We start from the raw sequence: 17120 nt of genomic DNA on the forward strand, positions 1-17120 counted from the left end.
TCCCTCTGTGAGACAGCTGAACTCCGTCTATCGCCAGCAGGCCCGGTGCCGTGTAAACTTTCGGCATGCCAACGTAAACATTCTTTCTTTTTTCTGACAGATCATTAGTATGCGTTTGCTGTTAGTATTGTTAAAGGCAAAGCTTTACTAGCCTGAGGACAATTTATCACATAAAGACTGGTAGTTTCAAGGAGAAAACTACAACCAGTGAAAGTAAAAAGACAGACATATTTCACATCTTAAGATATATCTACACTGGGATCAATTGATGGGACATGGAACTCCTTGGAAGATCCTAAGGAATTCAGACAAAAAGATTAATGTATATCAGCATATATGACTGAAGTTAAAATGCAGGATATTAAATTAAAGCGGGAAAGAGAAAATAATGGAGTTTATATACTTGGTCCTCCTTAGTGTTTTGCATGTTCACTTCATTAAAATTCATAAGAAATATGCACATAAACCAGAGGCTTCTCTTAAGAAACACTATGGCATTGTCATGAAGATGACATGGTTGAGATCACTGAAGTGTCAAAGAATCAATAGCACGTTTATTTAAAATAACACAAGAGAAAAGGGGGTCAGAGCTCCCAAGAGAGCAACAGAAACCTGAAAAGATTTAACACTGGAAAGGACCAGATAAGTAAATTACACATTTGGGAAACTAGCAAATGAAATTTGATAATAGCAAAGCAAAAGGATCAGTTCTAGTGACGGTTTCCAGTAATTCTGCATTAAATGAGGATTTAAGATTGAATGATTAATTTATTCTCGTGAAAACATGAAGAATCTAGGATAGTCCAAGTAAGCCTGTAAGATCTTGCTTAATTCTGCAGGAATAGTAACATTATAGAAAGAAACAAAGAAAACTTCATAACACTTAGCCAGCTATTAAACGTTTCTCATGTACTTATGCATCCACAGGGTTCATTCTTTTATGAATTTACTTGATGGGTGTTACTGATTAGTAAGTTGCAATATTGAATCTACTTAGCTCCTTAAGGCAGAATTTGGTTTATGGATCTAATAATTCCTTCATAGTAATAACATAATGCAGCACTATCTCATTTTAACAGGATTGTGATGAATCATTCTTTTCAGCACCATCCTGGATTTCTTTCATTTCTTTCTTTACCAGCTTTAACATATTAACAGGTGCACTTCTTTTCCACATGCATTGCATATCAAACTAGATTTCTTGAAACTAAACTTTTAACAGAATTCAGAAGTTCTCCTTCTCTTCCTCTTACCCCCCCCCCCAAGTCTTGATGTCCTTTATTCTCAGCTTGGATACTAACAGAGGAGTACAAAACCTGCACAGGGCTCCAACTTCTGCTAGACACTCCAAAGAGAAGATGTCTGATATTTCACTAAATACGGGTTCAATTGTGGGGAAAAAAAAAATTAAAAATATAAATCCATCCCATCCCAAATTTACAGCAAACAGATTAGCAAGAAAAGAGGGAAACCCCCTACATTACTTAAATTAAGATTCTTAAGGCTTACAATACATGAAACTACAAGATATGTAGTAGACCTGAGCTATTAGGTCTGCAATAACATCAATGGTATTGTGTAGGCATGCCAACTCACAGAGCATACTAATGTTCACAAGGTACTGTTCAACCTCAGACACCCTAGGTATTATACAGCAGTCAAAAAACCCTAGTGCAAACATTTACGAAAGCCATGCAAGGTCCAGAAATTGGCACAGTCATATAAGCATGCTGTTAATAGGTGATAAGAACACTCCTAAGATGAAAGAACTAAAAACGAAACTAGTACAACTGTCAGGTTTTCTTCAGTAGCTGTTAAATCGCATGGCAAGGAACACAACAACAACAACAACAACAACAACTGCTTTTTCCTTTTAGTAAACTTGTTATGAGTAGATGCAAGTGAGCTCAGACCATGGGTTGACATTCTTTGGCCGTGCTTCTCAAGTGAGTTTACGCGCTGCAGATCAAGCTCATTATTTCTTCTTCTTTTAAGACTTAAGCACTAAGTGGGAAGTAAGAATACCTCGCACTTAGGAAAACTGGATCCTGCCTTTCACTCCAAGCCAGTCGAGCTAAAAGGTAGTCTTCAGAGAGGATGCTGAGAGGCCGTACGGACTATCCCAGATGGCAAACTCCTAACTCCATACTGATGAAATCTTGCAATATGATACTATTGGGCCCTTTACAGACCTCTTTCCTTAGCAGAAATGAGTAAAAAGCAGGAGCACACCTGTGCATATTGCAAGGGGAAGAGTTTCCTTGTCTTGAGTATGATGTTATTAAATGCTAAAACTAATCTGAGGTGATCTAAACTAAATGTCAATTAATCTGCATAAAGAGACCAAGCTCAGGAAACAAGAAAATAGTTCTAAAGTCTTGCAGCAAAAACAAATAGAAAAATTGTATTTATTAGCTCAAATGTTAGATCTAAGTTGGCTTCACAAGGCTGAATCCTCACTAGTGGAATGTAACACAGAATATAAAGCTGGCTGCCGCACTAATCACAAGACCTAGTCATAGAAATCAACACTAAGAAGTATCTGAGAAAAACTGTAGAAGTGTTCCTCATACGATTCTTTAACAGTGGCTGTAAAAATAATAGAACTGTTAACATTAATAGATACAGTTCTTATGTTCTCTACTTACTTCAAAATATAACTTTCTGAATCTGTTGTACTAATGTTTCCCTTGCTATATATTAGTTGACGTTTCATCATGCCAGATCTTTCAGCAAAAGACATTTGCAACACACATCATCCACACGTTTGCAACATTGCAACACACATGTCATCCACTTACTCTTCCATACATGGTAATAGTGATGTAGACTAATATTCTGTGAAGGATTATAGAAACCTATAGTTTATAGAAACCAATTTCACTGGAAATAAGGAAAACCTCATCTTTTTAAATACACTGTGGCCAACTAGAGGGGGGAAAACAGCACTCATGCATATTATCTCTATTGTAAAGCCTAGCATAGCATGTTAAGACTATGTCAACTGTATACAGATATATATTTATATACCTATGTATATACACACAGATCTCTACAGGAAAAAAAGTTAAAAAGGAGCAAAGACTGAAGCAATGGGAAGAACAGCATAGTTTCAAATAGGATCAAAAGTCAATGGAACAAAAGTGCTAATCCTGGAGAACAGAACAACAGGAAAAGGACTTCCTCATTAAAAACATTTAGCCATCCTACAAAACAAAGCTTTGCGAGAGAAAAATCAACAGGTCTCTGTTTTGTTCCACAAACTTGATGACTCGGGAAATGTCACTGTATTGCTTTTACCTCAGTAGCCTGGTCCATCATTACTATAGCACTGAAGATTTGCACCTTTCCTTTTCCTCTAGCTAGGCTTTTTCATGTACATCTGAAAATGGTATCAGGATCACAAGAAAATGCTATGGGCCATCTGTTCCTGACAGGCTACTAAAAAAAATATATAACAGGTCAGCAAGATGTGAATCAGAAATCTAGACTACATCTGTAGGTGACCTCCCAGCTGAAAGCATCCCCCTACAAAAGGCATGAACTCTATTTTCTCTACTATTTTTCTACTTTTTCTGCTTGTTAGACAAATTATAGCTGTTTAATTGACAGCTGTACATACAAATAAGAAAGACTATAACCCTTTCTTTCCTCTCTGGTGTGGCTGGCTTTTAGTGATATATCATAACTTAGCACTGTACACTGATTTGGTGGTTTTGTGCCTTGTCTTATGTACATCTTAGTTATAAACATACACAAATAAATATCTAATAAAGGTTTATAAACTCAAGCACACGTTTTCTTTTGCATTTTTCATGTGGCACTGTGTATGCCACTTGTCTGTGCTCAAACCCATTTAACTGGTCTACATTAACAGTCATGTTAACAACATTAGCTTTCCAGCCCTTTTTGGTTTGCTTGAATTAATCACCATTCTTCCTGCTTCTTCCAACTCCCAAAGACTTCAGTGGTAAAAATCAAAGATTGTTTACCTGAAAGCTATTCTTAATCTTATACAAAGCTATTAAAATCTGTAACATGAGAAAGTACTGAGAGATTACCTGTATGGGTAGCCATGGTATTTGGAGCGAAATATTGACAACAGGAAGCTGAAGAAAAAGACCACCAGACCCAGGCCTACCAGACATATTACTGGAAAGAAAGTAACTTTGTTTATTAGCACATAAAAGATTTAAAACTGGAATCTCTACAAAGAATATTATTTATGTCAATCATCTATGGATAATTTTGACACAGTTAAATACAAAAATGTCACTGCCTTGACTACTGATGCCCACTATCTTCTGACAGGATTTCAAACACATATGGAAATAATATTTATGAAGAAAAAATAACTTGTCAGTGTGAATGTGTTTTCAAGAAAAAAGAGCAGCAATTTGCAACTCAAATGTATGTGGATGCAAACACCTTACTGCTGATAATGGATTTAATAACCCTGTAAATGACACATATCAAGCAATGTAATTTCAGGTATTTGCTTGTTCTTTTTGGAAAACAAATTACATTTAGAAAAATATCCTTTGATTAATGGAATCATGTTTTCTCTAGTCAACCACCTAAGGCTGAAGTAACAGCAAAGGCAGTTTAGTAACTACTTTATCTAGTTCTTAATGGCTAAAACATTTCACTGTTGTAAGTTCCAAGGCTGGTAGCATAATCAGTCTATACTCTTAACTTGATAAGAATATAAATCTTTTGGTTTTGAAGATAAATAACAATGACACAGACCTTCTGATAGCATCCAGATGCAAAAGCTTTGAGCCTTTTCAGGCAAAGAATGAATTAGCTAAGTAAATGCTTAAATTAATAAATAAAATTTGGAACACCAGTTGGCACCCTGTGTAATAATAGCATAAAACCTTTTTGATCATGATAGCTTGCTCAATTGCATGTAAATAAATAATAAAAAAAGGCAACATGTTACAAGTTGATGCACATAATTGAGATGCAGCTCATCTACATTAGACAATGTTTTAGTTCTAGTGAGCTACTTTGATTTTAAAAGTATTAATAATATTATACTATTCCTACTTTAGCCAAGCCTTTGCTATTTAATTGCAATATTCATGCTTCAAAAGTGTGCTGGTTTTGAGCGAAGGATGAGCAACCGTGAAGCTGGGGAAACTGACAATGATGCATTTTTTCGTTAAAGCTGACCATGTGGAAACTGACATACGTCAATTGAAATATAAAATTTCTGCAGTTATTTTGAGAAAACTAGCCATGTACAAATCTTATAAACACACTTCAATATAAAAAAATCACCACTCACAAATATGATTTCAAGGCATGGATGAATAAATTGCAAAGCACGAACAGTATAAGGCAGGTACACAGAAAGCATTCACATAATGGCCACAAGCAGAAGAGAGTCTGAATTTGTACTGCAGCCCACTGTTATTTTGCTGTGTCCATATTCATAGACTCAGATCTCAATCATTATCTAAGATCATATTCCAGTTAAAGTCATGTCACTGTCTCTTTTGACATCAGTATTCTAGCTAGATACTATAAAAGATATTCAGAATTAAATTATACATCTACAGCTCATTGAAGGACACCCTCAAATCACTACAGATTAGAGATCTCTAGCAAACATTCAACCAGCTATTATGAAGAATTATGGAATGCTTTTATAGAAAATAGTTGGCCAGCCCTATCTGCAATATTGTGTATTACATAGAAGAAGCTAAAGAACTGATCTAGAAAGAAAGGGGAAGCAGTGTAGAAAGTCTGGTATCTTTCAAAGGTCTTCAACACCATATACGAGAAAAAGAGTAAGTGACAGGGGATATGAAAAAAACATATTATAAAAGGTGCAAAGGCAGATGGGCATATTTACTTCAACCTATGTCATACTCAATAAAAGTTTGTTCGACATAATAGTTAGGAAGTTTAAATCTGGATAAAATACTTTCATATTGCGTGTTTATGCAACATTCAGAAAAACATAAAACTTGCACTTCAGGCTAAGAATCTTTATACATTACAGATCAGGGTATGTTCTGTACTATATCTACTGTTGGGCTTTCACCTTCCTCTGGAGACGCGATACTGGCAAAGTGTACCAAGTAAAAGAATTTTCACTCTCCTTTGGATGTTGTCACCTTAAGCAGCTTAAATACCTAAATTCATTTTGAAAACAATGTTTTGAAACTCTTGTTCTTTATGTCGCTGACTTTCAGTATAATTCAAGAGCCAAAAAGCATTTATGCAATACTACGTAGTGGAGGTACTGTGTCAAGCTGTACCTTGGCTGAGTATGCTTAAAACACTTTTTTACTGTTACAACTTCATGTGAATGCAGTTTTATCAACAGAATTTTTATACTCTGTTCTTCTCCACCCCACAGAAGGTAAAAATTGGTTTAAGGTAGAGACCTTCTGAAAACTTAACCAGATACTCATTTGTAATTTCTCAATGTTTTCTAATTGTCTAAACATCGTCTTAGTTGTACTAAATAACTTACTTCTCCTTTTTCCAACATCCCCTTTGGAGGTAGCAGCTTCATTCAGGAGTACCATTCCCATGGTGATAGCAGCATCTGTATCGCCATTGTCAAGGAAAACAGCAGATGTGTGGATACCTCAGAAAGCCACAAAGGTACATCTACAAACTAAAGCTTTCAAGTTCATAAACGAAAGAAAGTATTTATATATAAAACTGCATATTGCAATCTGTACTGTACCAATACACTCACCTGTATCAAAAATGTGTAGTAAGATTTTCCTTTGTGCATTCTAGATAAAAAAGGAAATAAGGTTCAAAAAGATTTAAAGGACCAATTGTCAAGTAAGACACACAAATTTTGGACAGTTAAGGAAATAGCTATTCCCCAATATCTTACAATATTCTGTATGTTGGTAGTGCAGGATTTTAAAAAAATGAAAACTATAAGAACCAGAAATCATTCAGTGTTAATGCACACAATTCATTGTTTATTTGATGCAAATTGAAGCAGTTGGACTGCTTTATCTTCCTCTACTTTTAGATAAGACATTAGCTCCCTCTTTAGTGTCATATTGCGTAACAGTTTAGCAGAGAAACATCTCAGAGGCAAAGTCCTCAGTCACTTTCAGTGTTTTATTGTCTCATTATAACTGTTACAAATGTGAACAAGTACATAATGATAAAACAACTTAACTAATTTAGCAAGATCTTAAACCATTCACTTAATTGTTTATTTGAAAATGTATAAACAAAAAGGAATGGTTACTACTGTGCATAACATCTGTTCTGAAGAGGAGGCATGTCTGAATGCCATACTGAAGCAGGAGTGCACCATGGGATCTATATCTCACAATTTCAGGAAATACGAACTTCACCAGAGTTAACTGATTCTTGAATAAGGTTGGATTTTTAAGCATTACTTACCCCAGGGCTAGATAGCAGGATGACTACAAACTTTAAGAATGATGTTTCTATTTATGCACACATTATTTACGCATCCATAAACAAAATCTGCATCCTGTAACATTATACTTGCACTAAACCTATCAATGTTTATATAAACATTTTTCATGTTACAAATGTTCAAAATTACACCAAAATGCTCAAAGACATCCAAAATGTCAGTTATACAATTTCAATTAAGCTGAGCCTGAGCAAAAGGATTTAGAAATGTCAATACTAACACCATCACACTTCATCAGAGATTAGCAGCCTGATTCAGGTTTGAGACTTCTGAATTTCATATACATAGAATGAGAAAAGTCAAAGGAAGAATAACAGGATTTAAAAAAGCAAACACTGGTGGTGAAAGGAGGCAGATACCAATAGGCAATGTTAAGGAAATATAAGTTTTAACACCACCTCTTTGATATAGACGTCTACCTACAGTCCTAAATTAGACACTAATTTGAAACACAGTAGTAGCCCAAATTACTTTCTCACACATGCACAAGGTATAAGGCATAGGGTCACTCTTAGGAATAAATGGTTATATTCAAGTTTTCCAGAAGCTTATTACTGGACTTGAAAAAATATTAAAAAAAAAATCTGCAAAATGTTGTGAAAAAAACCAACCCTGGAATCCACAAGACTATGCAAATTGGAAGGGAAGGCACAAATTACTTTCTAAAAATTTTGCCTGTTAAGATTCAGATTCATGAGCGTAAAAGACTGGAAATCTCCTGTGCTACTGCTATGCTTCAAGCAGGAAAAAGAATTGGAAAGAATGTCATGAGAATCATTCAGTTCTCTGCTTTCAAAAGTTACAAAAGCATAAAAATGAATTAAGGAAGCTGCAACAAGAAGGGTTGAGAAAAAAAATTCCACATATATTTCTAGCCTATTAAGAAAAGCCCCTAATGTAGCATTATCTAATAACTTTATTTTACCAATTCCTCACTTAGATTTATAGTAGTGTTTTTGTTCTTAGTTTAACTGAGTCATGGGAAAAAACCAGCCCCAAGATGTGAGGGTAACTCACCAGACAGTTTTAGGGAAGCGCTACTTTTTGCAAAGACTTTGGACTGCTTTGTAAAAGGAATTTATTTGCTTGATTATCTTATGCAATACTGTACATAATGTGGTCCTTTGCTATTTCCCTTACCTGGTTGTTTTTGAGAAACAAACCAACCAACAACCACACACTAAAAAAGCCGTTTGACAGACAACCATTCTGTAACTGAGTTCCTATTTTCTTACCAGACCATGAGTTTAATTCACTTTTCTTACCATCAGGAGTAAGTCTCACAAAAGTAACTGTTTGCTCTGCAATTGAGAATTTTAGATCTGTAATCAGCTGAACTGTGCTGTTTTTTTTTCCTCTCTTTTGGAGTCTCACATCATTACCCCTAAAGCTTCCCTCACATTGTCACTATTTTTGCTTCAGTTGTTGCTTTCTAACTTTAGTCATCATTGTTGAGCTTTCAGTCTCACTTGGTTGCCTTTTAGCTGCAATGATATCAGCTTCATAACTTCACACTCTAACAATGAGCATGTCACTTGCCTCAGCTCTGTGATGTTGAAGTAAAAATTCAGTCTTACTGAGTTGTGATTTCAATGCAATAATTAGCTTTTTACCACAGAATATATAGCTTGCTATTATTTTCGGCTCCTGTTTCTAACATTGTATGTTATGTCTTTACATTATTTTGATATTCTACAAAAGAAAGCAACAGTCCTAGCTCTGAAAATAATAATCTTTTACAGTATCATATTTCTCTAGCAGTGCAGAAGGTAAAATTTTAGCAAGTGGTTACTTGGACAGTTTTCCATCTGCAAAAAATGAGATGGCATCAAAAGATGTACTTATTTTGTAATTCCTCCCTCACTATGCATTACAAAACTGTTCTGAAAAGATGAGGGGAATGTGGCACTCAGATAGACCATGGCTAGAAAATGTTTTAAATTCAGATGCTCATGTTTTCTGATAAATGTATCCCTCTGTAGCATTTTTTTTTCCTGTGTAAATCCAGTTACATGTCTTCTCAAATTTGGAATGATTTCACTTTTACATATTAAACTTCTGCTGCTCCTCTTCCCAGCTGGTACATGCTTTTCATAGAAATTGACAACATGTATTATTTAGTTAGTGCTTTTGAAAAGGTTCTGAATGTTTTGATACATGAAGAAGAACAGTTTTAAAGTAGGGTGAAAAAGACAGTGATCATCAAAATTTGTAAGATTATTCAGAAAATGATCAGCAGTAACAGAGCATAATATTTAGCCCTGCAAAAATCAAGATGCCTGATTGGAAGTATTAAAGAAACCCACAACACCAAACCCAAACCAAAACCAAAACAAAAAAGATTGGATCAATAAACTCCAGAATGATAGATGCTCTACAAAATGAAAGTGATCACTAGTAAATTCTGGATACTTTTTATTAGCATGCTTAAATAGAAAATTTAATCACTGTTAATTCCAGCCAGAATGCCCAAAAGGAAGAAAACCTTTCATAAGTTTATTAATGTGATATATAATTTATATCTGTACTTCACGAATTTAGTGCTAATTAGTAGTGAGTAGGGAATAAAAGAAGGAGAGAAAAATAGATTGATTAACACTTGGTTACTTATGTGAAAAAAGTTTGGTGGTCTCATTCATATTCTGCTGGATTTCGGCCAAGAGCACAAAATCCGGCATTAGCATTATACACATAAAGAAACAACTACCTTTTAGTTGCAGATCATGCAGTTGCTTAATAACACATGAGCAAGAAAAAACAGAGAACAAAATATTCATCCACTCAAGTCTGCACTCAGTTTACTGTTAACTACAATGGGGATAGATTATCACCCAAACTTTAAAACCTTCTGGTTCACTTTATCATACATGGAACAAAGAAAAGCACATACATTTTTTGTGAAGGAGTAATATGACCAACAGGAAAATCTATGGTGTTTTTTCTTCTCTTTTTTTCTTTTTTTAGGATTTTTTTTGGCTGGGGGGTGATGATTAGATTATGAGAAATTCTTTGCTGGCCCCTTACGAGGGGCATATTTCGATAACAGAGAGAGATATTTGTCTTAACTTTTTCCTACTAATACTTAAACCTCTAAAATACCTGCTATAATTTTAGAAATACTGACCACACTAGAGATTCTTTAACTGAACCATTTCCATGTGGATTTAACTTTCAACTTACATTTGAAAAATCCAAGCATAACATGCATTCTACTCATTCTATTTAGGAAATATTCTTCAGCTACATACAGTTCTTGAAAACAAGGTATTAGCCACTTTTCCCAGCTTGAGAATCTGATTTTTTTATCATAGGTTGAAGAAACTAAGGAAGACAAAAAGTACGGTTCTGCAATGAAACAGGTCACATGGTTTCTTTCACAACATTGTTGCTTCAGTTCAGGAAACAATGAGCAATGATTCTAATATTCCACTTACGCTATTCAATGTGCAATCAATTCTCAATTAGACCATAGCCATCCCAGTGGATGATTCAACAGGGTTTGAGGGCTGAGGAAGGAGGCATGTTTAAGACATCAATCACTGTATGCCTCATCTCAGTGACAAAGTATGACTCCTAACTCAGAAAAAGTGGGGCATAGTCTGAAAATTATTTATTTGAATATGAATTTAATTTAAGCATGAATTGTACACAATTAAGATGTACTTCAGTATTTTTTAGTGGCCTGAAAGCTACTGATACTCACAATAACCCTGAACATTCTTTCAGTTTAAAATCTTCTGGCTTCAGCTACACCAAATGGCTTTTCAAGAATTTTAGGAATTATTACATGGGTCTTGGCACTGGAGTTCCCCTCAACTCCTTGAAATATGCAACTCACAACAGTGAAGTAGCTGAAAGTTTGCATTTCAGCCATTTAAATGCCAACCAAACTACACCACTTTCCTTTTTGATGCTTTTTCATCATTTTAACAGAGCAGAGAATCAATTTGATACTAATACAGAGTCTCCTATAGTGAAAAAGTTTCTTTATTATTCATTCGATTAGTTTCAGCTTCAATTTATGAGACTGTCTTTCTAATCCAACCCTCTTGTGATGCTCTTAAGACACTTGAGAATGAAAAGGCCATATAAAAGCTTCATGAGAAGAGATAGACTGTGGAATCCATTTTAATTCAACTGCAACAAAGTAGCACAGAGATACCTGACTAAGTTTGTGCTAAATCACTAATCAAACATCCAGGGGTTTTCAGCCTGATTTACATCCTAATTATTCATATTGGTGTCATCTTTTAGGATCACCTAAAATTAACTCTGGGGAGATCATTTTTACATTTATTATATATGGCCTTTTTGGTTTTGTAAATTACATCTGATGGAGTTTGAGGGTTAGTCCTGTCCATCTCGCAAATTCTTATAGTGTGGTTTGCCACTGTACCAAATAAATATTTTTTTCTAACCTCACTTACATTTTATAACTTTTGTCTACAAATTTTCTTGCCTAGAGACATACAAATCACAGAAGTATACACATCTCCAGAGCAGGCAGATATATAACCGTACTTTAGTTTCCTTAACGTTAAGCATACCAGAGATTAAAATAATTGAATGAATTTTTCTTAATAGCTTCATTTTTAACTTTTAAACACAGATACGTTGCCTAAAACAAACTCTATTTGAGCTATTTGTATTTATGATGCTATATAATTTTCTCTCAGTATTCTAACACATTATTCTAAATATCTACCTTGTTTTCAAGCACTTTATTTCAAACGCTACTTAGTATGTTGTCTCATCTGTTTCTTAGTACACACTTGATCCTTCAGCATGCAGACACACCATCTCTCTCACTTTCTCTAAGCACCTACAAATCTTTTTAAGAATATCACACATTCTTTTTCTATTATAAATCATTACCAATATGACTCTAGGCTGGCATTATACTTTCCATCATTGTTAAAGGCCTGTGCAGTATCTTAATAGATACAGTTTATTCTTAGCTGAATGCACTTGAGAACTATTCAATTTAGTAAAAGCTATCTGTGGATCCAAAAGGTAAAACGTTTAACTTCAGACTATGTTTCTACATCTTTTAGCCACTCAAAGAAGTATGTTTCTTAACAATTAAAATAACCATTCAAATTATTAATTGATGTCTAAATAAACCCTTAAAAACACTGTTGTCTTCACGCTGCGGTCAGCGAACACCTCTTGGTCTGTGGACTAGTAGTCAGGTATTTGCAAAAGGCAAATAAAAATGGGGCAATTGCCAGAGCAGCCGACAGCTAAATTTGTTTTGCAGGGGTCTGCACTTCCATTGGAAAATTCTAGAGCCAGAAATTGAAAATGGTTGAAAATCACTGAACTAGAGAGTTGGTAATTTCATACAGAGGACACACGCCATATTTGAAGGTAATTCATCAAATCAAGTATCATTCAATTACCTGACGAAAGAAAATTATGTTGTACGTTGCATTGACAAATGCCCAGCTGTAAATTTAAGGTCTCTGCACATCTCTCTGACATCTAAGAGACTTTAGTATCTTTCTTAAAAGGTCATATTATGAATTATTTTAAGGTCAAGCAGTAGGAGAATGAGGTAATGGAAGGAAATTTCTTGATTTTTCTAGCTATCGTCTCCTTATGCTTCATTATAGTTAGGAGGAGTCAGGCAGCCTCCAGAAGAGCCAGAAGAGCCTACAAGGTTAACAGACAGTATTGGTGGATAACACAAGTAAGGAATAGAAAACGTGCAGTATGTTTTGCTGCTTTGGACGTTGATTTCCATAGTTAATTAAGAAGCATGCTTAAATATGCTATAATTTTGTGCTTTTAGTTCTATCTTTTTCCACTGTGGTGTTCTTCCCTTTTTTCTCATCCTTAAGATCAAGCAAAACCTTACCTCACTGCCTTAGTTGTCATCATCATTCATTTTTACATAATCTCTGGGGAACACAATTTGATTCCATTATGTATGACAGATAGTCTTACTACCAAGAGCTAAATGGGTATTGTTCTACTGACTTTGACTCAAAATTTCAGGTTCTTATGCTCAGTGACTTTGCACCCTACTGACGCACAGAAAGACATCTCCCATTTAAATTCATTCTGTGGTTAAGTTTCCTTACACCAAAGAGGCACTTCATACACTTCATTTAAATTCACTCTGTAGGACAGGAAATGTCTTTCATAATAGGTGTAATTTTAATGCTACAGAAAATATTTGTCTTCTTTTTTGTAACCAATCAAATTTCTTTTTCCTTCTCAATCAACTTCTCATATCCACCTACACAGCTGTCACATTAAACTCTGCATTGGGTATTCAAATTAACAAACTGAAAAGACATTTCCATTTTTACTTAGGTGCATGTGTTTTATCAATATCAAAGTTAACTAAGTTTAATAGTAATAATGAGAGAAATTATAAGGTTAATAGTAACTGCTAATTCCTATACTAATGATTCAGATTTATCTCCTGTACAACAAATAATTTGCTTAATAACTGAAACTCTTTTGATAATGAAAATATTTACTGTAACTTTTAAACTTACTCTGTATAATAAAGATTCACTGTTACTGCAAAAGGAAAAAAAATAGGCCACATTACATTCAAATCAGTTTTATTTCTCCAGGGAATGACATAAAAACTTGATGAAAATGGACGTTCATTAGAAGTACTGATTAGTGTCTACGAAAGGGAAAAATGAAAGAATTGAAGAAATCTTTCAACTTCAACACAGCCTATCCAACCTTACTATTCCTCATCTTTCTCGCTGTATCTTCATACCCAGAGCCATATTTACAGCTTAACACTGCATACTCCAATGGCTGTTCGGTTTACAAGAGTCAACATACCCTATCTGTATTCAACTATAGTTAATTACAACAGTAATACTGATTGTGCAGTTTACTTCACAGTGTTCTGCTTAGAAAATGACAGCTCTTAATACCACAGTTATATCTCTTCCGTCTCTATGTTTTCTTAATAACTCTATCCTCCTAACTCTAGCAGCAGTACTTCAATATCCTTGTCTTTAGTTCCTCTTCCTTGTCTCTCCAAGAATGTCGAACTACCCTGCACTTTTTTTTTTTTATAAATATCTGATCATTTCCACTGACTTTTATTATCTATGACCCCATTTCTGCAGGAAAGGGTTGCAAGAATAGACACCAGCTGCCTTCCTCTGGAACATCTTCTGCATGAGGAAAGAGTAGAATTTTTCAACTTAGAAAGGAGAAAAGAAAGAGAAATCTATATGGTGAATTCTATAAAACCTGAAATAGAAGGAAAAAGACAAAAAAAAAAAAAAAAAGAGAAAGGACGATTTCCCATGACTTATTAAATAAAGTCACGTAATACAGTTATCGTGCAAATTTTAGGCTAAAAAAACATCCTAAAGGATGCTACATGAAGTTAACACTGAAAATTCATTGCTACAGAATGTAGTGCCATAATTAATTCAAAAAAGGATTAAAAATAAAGAAGAATGTATTCATCAGTGGCTAGGAGCTATAATATTCTGTATGCTAGATCTGGCTCAAAAATCATTGATTATGGTTGGATGTTTTGTTTTGCACAATCCTCTAACTATCTTCTTAACAGTCATTGCTGTACTTAGACACATGGATGTAAACTGTGATGATAACTTGAGAAAATGCTAAACTTTATTGTTAAATCATAATGTGTCTAGATATATACTCTTTTTCTGTGGTAAAATTAGATATCTAGCCAACAAATGGATTGTCTTACCAGGATTACTCATGGAACAAAGTTATTCATCTGTGTAAATTATGCAGTCCTAGGGTTCTCAGAAATATTCAAACTCTTCAGAAGCAAAAACCTTGCATTACAAGCTGCACAATGTCTAGCATGTTGATAGCTCCACATAAGTTATTGCTTTCATATCCACTTAACAAAAAGATTTCTGTTTAAATAAAATCTTTTCCATGCTCTTATTTTAAATAATTTTTGTTTATGCAGTCTGCCATACTTATTCTACAGCAGTTATACACCCATTTCTGTGATGACTTTTTGATAACTTTTCTACTTCACAGGAAAGTCCCAATATTGATATAATTCTACATAACCCCCCAAATTATTATGTGTGTAAACTACACTGCTTGAAGCAGTGATCATCAGGCTGATGTAGGGATAAATACCATTACACATTACATAAAACTTCCTTCTCAATTGCAAATGATAACAAGGTTCTGTTGCTCCTGTGAAGGGAATCAAAGTTGGTCAATTTCAAAGAAAACTGAAAGCAGATATTTAAAAGACCAGCATATTTTTATGGATGATTAAATGCAACCTCAAGTTAAATTTATACCTAACTGTTATTCAGTATTACTTTTTGCCTGGAAATAGATATTAAAGCATTCTCTTTGTGAAAAAAAAAAACAAAACCAAACCAAAACAACAAACCTCCAATCTATGGCTAGGAATGAGTTGTAAAGTAGCATGAATAAAAGCAAACCTTGCCTTTGGCTTTTTTCCTAGGCAATAAAAAAGCTAAAACATAATGGATCTCATTATTCTACCCCATAGAATGTTCTGTTCATTTTTGAATGAAAACATCACTGAAGACTCCACTAATTCTACAAGGCTGGCAAAAAATCCATAGGGAAGCCAAAATCTTATAACAGACAAGATAGTTATACACAACAGCATGAGCCATGCATTGCAGCTCGGAAGGTTCAGACTGGATGTTAGGAATAACTTCACTTCTGTAACTGCCCAGAGAGATTATGCAATCCTCATCCTTGGCGTTTTTAAACACTCGCACTAGACAAAGATATGGAAGAACAGATCTAGTGTTGGTGATAATCCTGCTTTAAGAGGAAGATTGGAGTATGTGATCTTCAGAGATCCCTTTCAACCAACATTTATATGATTTCCATGATTATTTCTTGAAGTTAACTCTCCAAGACAAGAGAAAGGGGAGCCAAATAACAACAAAACTGAGTATGTTGTCAGCACAACATAAACCCCTCAAAGTTTCAGAGTAGTAATAGCCAGAGAGTCACAGAAGTGTATAATATAACAAGCACCATCCTATCTCCTGGGTGCTCACACACAAGGGCTTTTACTAGCTCAGACACAGTTTTGGATGTCAGGTCTATGTATTTGCTCCATACCCAAGATAACAGCCTGTTCCTGAGTGCCTTCTGAGTGACTGAGCAGGCATCAGTGTGTGTGCACCAAAGCTTATCAACTCTGGATCAGCTTGAGCATGGGCAACAAGGTACTTTGTACTGCATTCCTACTAATGGGAAAATTGCATTAGGATGTGAAGCCAACTCTGTGGATTTTGATATTTTACAGTTCAGATAGATGATATCTCTGTCTTGGCAGGGTGGAGTTAAACTGTTCTGGACTAAAATGCTCCTCGAACAAGTACAAAGGCAGTGATGCCATGCTGTGCTGGCATTTGAGTGGAGTTGCCTCTGTACTCAGACAGCTTGTTGTCTCCACATGCTCTGGACCACACAACCATTTCACCTCAAACAATGCAGTCTAGAACTAGCTTGGGCAAGTGAGTCTGAAAGATTTATAAATCCTCATTTCATAAGGTAAAAAGAGTATCAGAATTATGGGGGCTACTTCTTACATAAAGGACTGTTTCTCAGTGTATTGATGAGGTTTTGGTAGCGGGGGGGGCTACAGCAGTGGCTTCTGTGAGAAGCTGCTAGAAGCTTCCCCTATGTCCGACAGAACCAATGCCAG

General features: G+C 35.0%; 1 protein-coding gene across 1 annotated transcript in view; it reads right to left on the reverse strand.

The window, feature by feature from the left end:
• Positions 1-4050: 4050 nt before the first annotated feature.
• Positions 4051-17120, reverse strand: part of TUSC3 (tumor suppressor candidate 3) — a gene marked incomplete at its 5' end in the record, with an annotated part of 81342 nt that continues 68272 nt past the window's right edge. The window contains 2 exons of the mRNA XM_009583625.1: positions 4051-4152; positions 6491-6565. Of these exons, the coding sequence (XP_009581920.1) occupies positions 4058-4152; positions 6491-6565 (170 nt within the window). The remainder of the gene's footprint in view (positions 4153-6490; positions 6566-17120) is intronic.

This window comes from Fulmarus glacialis, unplaced genomic scaffold, assembly GCF_000690835.1.
Source record: "Fulmarus glacialis isolate BGI_N327 unplaced genomic scaffold, ASM69083v1 scaffold7528, whole genome shotgun sequence".
In the NCBI taxonomy this organism is placed as follows: Eukaryota; Metazoa; Chordata; class Aves; order Procellariiformes; family Procellariidae; genus Fulmarus; species Fulmarus glacialis.